General features: G+C 41.8%; 1 protein-coding gene across 3 annotated transcripts in view; it reads left to right on the forward strand.

Moving 5' to 3' along the window:
* The window catches only part of DNAI4 (dynein axonemal intermediate chain 4), a 48,567-nt gene extending 41,238 nt beyond the window's left edge, over positions 1-7,329 (forward strand). For 2 of the 3 annotated variants that reach the window (XM_056814984.1, XM_056814986.1), the window contains 2 exons: positions 3,508-3,664; positions 5,814-7,329. In XM_056814984.1, the coding sequence (XP_056670962.1) occupies positions 3,508-3,664; positions 5,814-5,861 (205 nt within the window). In that variant the 3' untranslated portion in view covers positions 5,862-7,329. Of the gene's footprint in view, positions 1-3,507; positions 3,665-5,813 lie in introns of those variants that run through there. The other variant, XM_056814985.1, reaches the window with a different exon arrangement.
* The last annotated feature ends 631 nt before the right edge of the window (positions 7,330-7,960 follow it).

Below are 7,960 nucleotides of genomic sequence, written 5' to 3' on the forward strand. Positions count from 1 at the left end.
AGAGAGAGACAAAAAGAGACAGAGAGAGACACACACATACACACAGAGAGAGACACAGACAGAGAGGAGAGAGAGAGACAGAGAGAGAGAGACAGAGAGAGGAGAGAAAGAGAGACAGAGAGAGACACACACAGACACAGAGGGAAAGAGGAGAGAGAGGGAGAGGAAGGGAAAGAGAGGGGGAGAGGATAAGAGGGTAGAAGGAGAGAGAGAGGGAGAGAGGGTGGGGAGAGGAAGAGAGAGAGGGGGGAGAGAGATGATGGCTGGATATGTACATAGATGGATGGATAGGTATATAGAGTAATGGATGGATGGACAGACAGACAAGTAGATAGATAGATAGATCGATAGATTGATAGATCGATCAATCGATCAATCTAGTATTAGGATAAGGTAGGGACTTCTTTTTTTTTTAATTTTATAATATTTTATTTGATCGTTTCCAAGCATTATTCATTAAAGACAAAGATCATTTTCTTTTCCTCCCCCCCTCACCCCCAGTAGCCGACGCGTGATTCCACTGGGTATCACATATGTCTTGATTTGAACCCATTGCCATGTTGTTAATATTTGCATTAGAGTGTTCATTTAGAGTCTCTCCTCTGTCATGTCCCCTCAACCGCTGTAGTCAGGCAGTTGCTTTTCCTCGGTGTTTCTACTCCCACAGTTTATCCTCTGCTTATGAATAGTGTTTTTTCTCCTAGATCCCTGCAGATTGGTCAGGGACATTGCATTGTCCCTAGTGGAGAAGTCCATCACCTTCAATTGTGCCACAGTGTATCAGTCTCTGTGTACAATGTTCTCCTGGTTCTGCTCCTCTCGCTCTGCATCACTTCCTGGAGGTCGTTCCCGTCTCCATGGAATTCCTCCACTTTATTATTCCTTTGAGCACAATAGTATTCCATCACCAACATATACCACAATTTGTTCAGCCATTCCCCAATTGAAGGGCATCTCCCCATTTTCCAATTTTTGGCCACCACAAAGAGCGCAGCTATGAATATTCTTGTACAAGTCTTTTTCCTTATTATCTCTTTGGGGTACAAACCCAGCAGGGCTGTGGCTGGATCAAAGGGCAGACAGTCTTTTATCACCCTTTGGGCATAATTCCAAATTGCCCTCCAGAATGGCTGGATCAGTTCACAACTCCACCAGCAATGAATTAATGAAGGTAGGGACTTCTTAGTCATATCATATTGGGATAAGGATAAATATGAAACTTTTGAAGGATGTATTCCAACAGGAGTGAGAAAAAATTATAATTAGAAAGTGATTTGAGCAAAGGCAGCAGCAGATAGTCAAATGAATAATCAATTGAAATGCCAGAAGTCCCTTTTAGAGGATATTGAAAATACTACCAGATAAGGTAGTAGTTGTGGATTTAAGTAATTGCATCAAAGTTATAATTAGATAAGCTATGCATAGGTCTTTAATAAGCAATATTTAGTAGAATTTAATTCTAATTAAATTTGATTTTAAATGAAATTTTAATTAAATGAGTTAAATTCTAAATAAAATAGAATGATCTTTATCTTAATATGCAGGGATTTTGTTAATTTTGTAACAAGCTAGAACAAGTTATTAACAAGAGGTTTCCAAATTTATTTTAAGTTTTTTTACTCATGATTCGTGCTAACCATACTAATGTGGACTTAAAAAATCCAACTGTGTATGTACAACAGAGACTTGTGGCTTCATATACAATCCTAGTTTTCTGGCCTTGTTTGTAAATGAGAATGTTCTTGTTGGTTGATGTCTATCAAGTCCATAATACAAAAAAGAAATTTTTAAAAGAAAGGGTTAAAGGAAATAGATAAGCTTCCCTGCTTAAAAAAAAAAAAGTCCTGCTTTTAATTCGCATCAGAATCTGAAAAAGAAGTCTGTGGTAATTGTGAAGTGCTGGAACATAATGACTGAGCTAATAGGGAAGAGACACTGAAGGGGAAAATATGGGGATTTTTATAAGTGTTGATTTTGATATGTGAAAAGTGATTTTCCTATCATATGGACACATCTAAAAACTAAGATCTTGGCAACTGGGCCCATAACTTCCTGGCAGATGGAGAGAGAAATGGAAGCGGTGTCAGATTTTATAATTCCGTTGCTCAGAGATCATTGTAGAAGGTGACGACAGTCATGAAACAAATGATGTTTGCTGCTTGGAAGAAAAGTGATGGCAAATCTGGACCTCATGCTAAAAAGCAGAGATGTCCCCTTGCCAGGAAAGGTCCTTGGGTTTGGCTGTGAGAGTCCGGCTGTAAACGGACCACTGCAGGATCGACTCTTTCCAATACCCTGATTCGGGACAATCCTGAGGAACTTCCAGCCAAGAATGCTCTCCACCTCCGGGGAAGGAACTGGTGGAGTCAGAATGGAGATGGAAGCAGACCATTTTTCATTTGTTTATTTGGGTTTATGTTTAGAGGTTTAGCTTTAATAAGATTACTCACAAAAATGGAAATGTTTTGCCTGTATAACCCTGATCAAATTGCCGTCAGCTCGGGAAGGGGAAAGGAGGGAGGGATGCAAGTTCAGTCCTATAACTCAGGAAAGCTTCCGTGGGAATTTGTTATTATGTGTAAGTGATAAAAAAAAAAGTTAAAAAATAAAAGAACTGACCCTTGGGTGGTGGTTCTGGAGATTCTGAGGGTCCCAGAGGCCCCAGCCACGAGATCCAATCAGTCAACACCTAAAGAGATCCATTCAGCGTTTTCACAGGAAGGTCAGATCCAAAAGCTGAAGCTTAAACCCTTTGGCCACCTCATGAGAAGACATTTCATTGGGAAAGGTGGGAGGCAAAGGGAGAAGGGCATGACCCCGTGGAGATGGATGGACACTGCCAGGGGAGCAGCGGAGGGGAGCGTGGACAGGCTCTGGAAGAGAGTGGAGGACCGAAGGCTCTGCAGTGCTGTGGTCCACGGGGCCACGGAGAGTCCAACACCACAACGTGCCTGAGAAAATGGACATTTGTTTTATTTTGGAGCATTGAGATGGACTCAAGATGAGGAAGGGCAGACACCGGAGTGTGCCAGGATGGCAGACGTCCTGACAGGGCCACAAGCCCAGATTCTATCCCACTTTGGGGTCTTTGACGTGGATACCAGAATTACGGAAAAGAGCCTTATTCTTAGCGGTCCATTCTAAGCAATATCTATTTTCATGAAAGTTCCTTTTATTCCCCCCAAATCTGTGCAGGAAGCTGTCAGGGCTGCTTGGAGAACGCACACTCCCTGCCTTGAAGGATCTTAGCATTTTGTAGGAGGAAACGCAGCCCGTCCGCTGAGAAATGGAAGATGAATTTTAACGTGAACGTGTATTAAGCCTTAATGATGAAGAACGGGCGAGGAAGACTCCATCTCCAAACAGGAACCTCAGAGACAAGGCTTAATGGATGGGCGTGGCCAAAGATGGCGCTGGGGTGGGGGGTGGCCCAAAGAAAGCAGCGCACCGTGTAAGGACAGCATGTTGCTGGGGGAATTCAGTAACGCAGGTGTTTTCTCGTTGCAGTTTGGACCCGATCATCGTGAATAACGCTTACCCCGGAGTGAAAATCACGACGGTCCTCTTCGCTAAACACACCGACTGCATTCTGATTGGAGACAGCGAAGGACAAGTCACCGTCTACGAACTGAAGGACATGCCGGTGCACGGGGAGTCTGGCCGGGTAGGCTCAGAGGCGGAAAATAGATGTAACTCGGCCCCCAGGCTCAGCGGAAGGCTGCACATCTCCACCGACGTCCTTCCCCTCTTCCTTTTCCCGTTGGGCATCCCTTGATGAAACGCTCCTTCCCGAGAGGCGCTCGTGTTCAGAGGCTGCCCAGAGAATACCTCGTCAGGGCGGACAGTTGTCCCTCCAGCTTTCCCGTTTCCGCTGCCCAGCTTGGGGGGAGGGATTCCTCTTCTGTTAGCTTGTCCTGCTCTGCCAGATGGCCCAGGGCCGAGAGTGCTGGACCCGGAGTGACCCAGGCTTGACTCCCCTTGGCCTCCCATCCTGTCTGCCCCGGCAAGTCGGCCACTGTGCCCTGTGTGCCTCCGTTTCCTCCTCTGTAAAATAAACGGAGAGGGACATGGCCAGCGGGGCCTCCATCTTTGCCCAATGACCCGACAAATAGTTAGACAGCCCGAACAACAACGTGCTCTTGTGAGAGACTTTTGGAGTCCCCCCAACGAAATGTATTAATTAAATAAACCCCCCCCCAATTTAAAAAAGTCCCATGCCAAGATTTCAGAGGTAAATAATGTCCCTCAATTAATGATACAATATGATCACTTGGGACACGTGGGGCAAAACCATTTTCCACGTGGTTTCATGGTTTTTTGGGTGCTTCGATTTTTATATTTCATACTAAAGCCATGTGTAAGACAAACCAAAATAAAAATCCTTTTATTTTTAGTGTATACGATATTATAATGCACAAACTTTTTTTTCCTTAAAAGCACGTTTTAAGTAATACACGGGAATGGACATACATAAGAGGGCCCATATATGACATGAACCCTTTAAAAATGGGATATCCTGCTCCAGAGGACTGTGTAAAGTTGGATGAGAGATACGGCACAAATAGATCAGTATCGAAAATCTCTCCTGGGACTTGATGGCAGACTTTAATACTAGAACTTAATCTGAGGAATGCAGTATTAGCTCCTTGTGCTTATCCAGTATAAAAAAGAATTTTTATTGACTCACTTTTATTGATTTTACTTATATTTATAGCAGAGAAGTCACAAAAAAGCAGTTTTTGAGCTTTTAGGAGGAGGAGGCATTTAAAAAAAATCTCTTAACAATGGAGGTGATGATGGAGTTTTCTGCTGCATTATGTTAAAAGTCAGACTTTTCCATGACTCTTTCTGATTAATAAAAGTTTGAGTATTCATACTTGATCATAGTACTTTGTGGTTTAGCCATTTCAGTTGTGATTGGCTCTTTATGACCCCAGTTGAGGTTTTCTTGGCAAACCAATGGGAGTCATTTGATATTTCTTTCTTCAGCTTATTTTACACATTGAGGAAACTGAGGTAAACAGTGATTTGCCTAGACTAGTAAATGTCTCGAGTCAGATTTGAACTCAGTAAAATACATCTTCCTGACTCCAGGCTAGTTGCTGTCCCCAATTGTGCCACTTAGCTGCTCCTGGTAAAATAATAGCATTCATTTTGTTTTCAGTTAAGCATTTATTAAATGGTTACTACACTCGTGCTAGGCACTGTTCAGCAGCCCTAGGGATAAAAAGGCAGAAATGAAACATCCGCTGCCTTCAAGAAGCTTATTTTCTTATGCAGTATATTCATATAAAAGTTCATATAGACACTGGGAGAGGGAAAAAGTAGTGGTAGTTGTGTGGGGGAAATCTGTCAATAATATTTAACATAATTCAACTTGTATCAAGTTATGGAATTTGTCTGAGAATTTTAGCACCCTACAGTAAATTCTTGCCATTAAGTAGAATCATGGTTTTGGAGCTGGAAAGGATCTTATTGTATAAATAAATCTAATTGTTTTACTCTTCTCTTCTCCATTCCCCTGCCTCCATTTTATAAATGAAGAAATTGAAGCCTAGAGAAATTTATGATTTACTCAGGGGCATCAATACCAAATTTCATATGTAAAGAAATACTTGCAAAACTAAAGGAACATTTATGGGAAAGAATAAGTTTATAATAGAATATGACATTTTCCATTCTCATTGGTTGATGTGTGTGTGTGTGTGTGTGTGTGTGTGTGTGTATCCTATCATTAGTGAGTGATGTTTTAAAAACAACTTCACTTGGCTTTTTCTAACACCGTCATTGTGTATTTTGTTTTCACTTTCTAGGCAGATGCCATTGACACTTTACTTGGACCTGAGGCATACAGTATATAATTTGTTGAAGATTATATTTTTATAAAAAAGAAAATGGACTGGATTTTTATATCAAATAGCCACTATTTTCTGTACTTTAGAGAGACTCTGTGATTTTGGCTCAGGCATAATATCTGTATTTTTACCTTATAATTAATTTGAACATAAATCAAATGAAAGATTTTTGGTACATTTTATGTGTTATTTAAACTGATTTAATAAAACCCTTGTCGGAAGTTCTCCAGCTTTCTGGTGGAATGTGCCAGAAGATGGCAGTGGATTTGCCTATCATTTAACTGGTGTTAACCCAACCCAAATTATAAGAAAATGTATTCCAGCTGTAATGACATAACTTGATAATTATTATTAGATTCCAAAGTTTGCTTTGTCTTGTATTTAAGAAACTGATAATTTTTCTAAAGTTTCTTTCTGATTCTTTAAACATAGATAGGATACCTGATTCCCTTATTTCCTAGAGGAGTTTTCTCCTTGAATAGTTTTGGAGTGTATCTCTAGTTTCTATTACGTGACAGTGATTTCTTATAGGCTGCACTTATTACTTAAGAGAAGCTATTCCAGAAAATTTCAGACAAGCTGATTCTGGGCTCAGCAGCCTCTGAGACCCACGTCGTGACCCATCTGGCACAGATCGGGTTTCTGAGCATCCCTCTACCAGCATGCCCTAGGGCTGGTGCTCCTCTTGAAAGTCCAGGCTGAGAAGCAGATCCAGAATAAATATAATACATCTACTATTGATCTGGAAAACCCCTGTGAATGCTGAGAGTTTCAGAGGAGACCACGTGGGCATCCCTTGTCCAAACCATGGCTGGCCAAGGTTTCCCTTTTTGAAAGCTGACCTCGCATTGGCACAACTTTCCAGGAATAATTGTGGCCAGATTAGGACCTCACTGGGTTACCTCTAGAAGGCCCTGATCATCGTGGTCTATAGTAAGAGCCCCCAAGCAAGCCTGGGCAACCAGAAGCAGGAACCACAGCTTGCCAACTAGAGCTGGTGTTTGGTGTAGCAACATTCATGGCAGCTTCTCTAAAAGCATTGTTGTTGTCGTGGAAACTTTTGATTTTACCAAACTCCTGACATCGATGTGATCCTCGGACATTGTTTTCAGCCATACAGCAATTTACCTAGTGGAGATGGGAAGTCGGGACACCAGTGCCTTAGCAAATTCCCAGGGAAATGTTGGGGTCCATTAAGCATAGACGTAGTGTCGGCAGAGAGCGGTTGCTATTTCTCATTTTGCTCTGTTATTTCAACCCCAAATCATTATTAGTGTCACTACATTCTTTTGGAGCCATCTTTTAAACTAGGAGAGAAGTCACAAAAAAGCAGCTTTTGAGTTTTTGGTAGCATGAGGCATATTAAACAATCTCTTAACAATGCAGGTGATGATGGAGTTTTCTGTTGTGTTATGTTAAAAGTCAGGCTTTTCCATGACTTTTTCTGATAAATAAATAAAAGTTTGATTCATCCAATCCCTTCTTGCCTGGAGAAGTTTATTTGTTGTGACTTTATGGACATGACCATTCTGATCTTTAAATTTCTCAGTAATTTTGATCATTTTCTAGACTAAAAGATATCATGCTGGTCCTTCTCCTTACATCTCTAGCATTCTTCCAAAAGCTATAATTGTAGAAGTATATACCATAGTGGGCATGGGTGAGGAAAACGTCTTTGAGACTTCCATCTCCTGGGTTGTCCATGGCCAAGAGAGCATCACTCACTGGGGTAAATCCATGGACATCAATTTCCCATATGCTTGGAGGTCATCTTTCCTTGCTGTGGCATCCCTAAACAAGTGGGGATTGGTGGAGAGTCTTCTCAGAGGTAGCTGCATCTATATGTAGAGGCAAGGCACAGGCTGGGGTTGGGGCAGGGAAATGGAAGGGGAGGCCCTTTGGAGCTGGTGTTCTAAAATCTACGTAGATCAGCCAAATCCAGAAGCTGAGGAGGATTCCTCAATTCTCCAGGGATGGAACCTGGACCTGTGATTTCATCAATGGAGGGAATTTAAGGAAATTCCTTCTCCCAAAAGATGAACAGCTCTTTTCCTACAACAGAGTCTTGGAGGATTGCCTACTGAGAGGCAATGACTTTCTCAGGG

The sequence above is a fragment of the Monodelphis domestica genome, chromosome 2 (genome assembly GCF_027887165.1).
Source record: "Monodelphis domestica isolate mMonDom1 chromosome 2, mMonDom1.pri, whole genome shotgun sequence".
NCBI lineage: Eukaryota > Metazoa > Chordata > Mammalia > Didelphimorphia > Didelphidae > Monodelphis > Monodelphis domestica.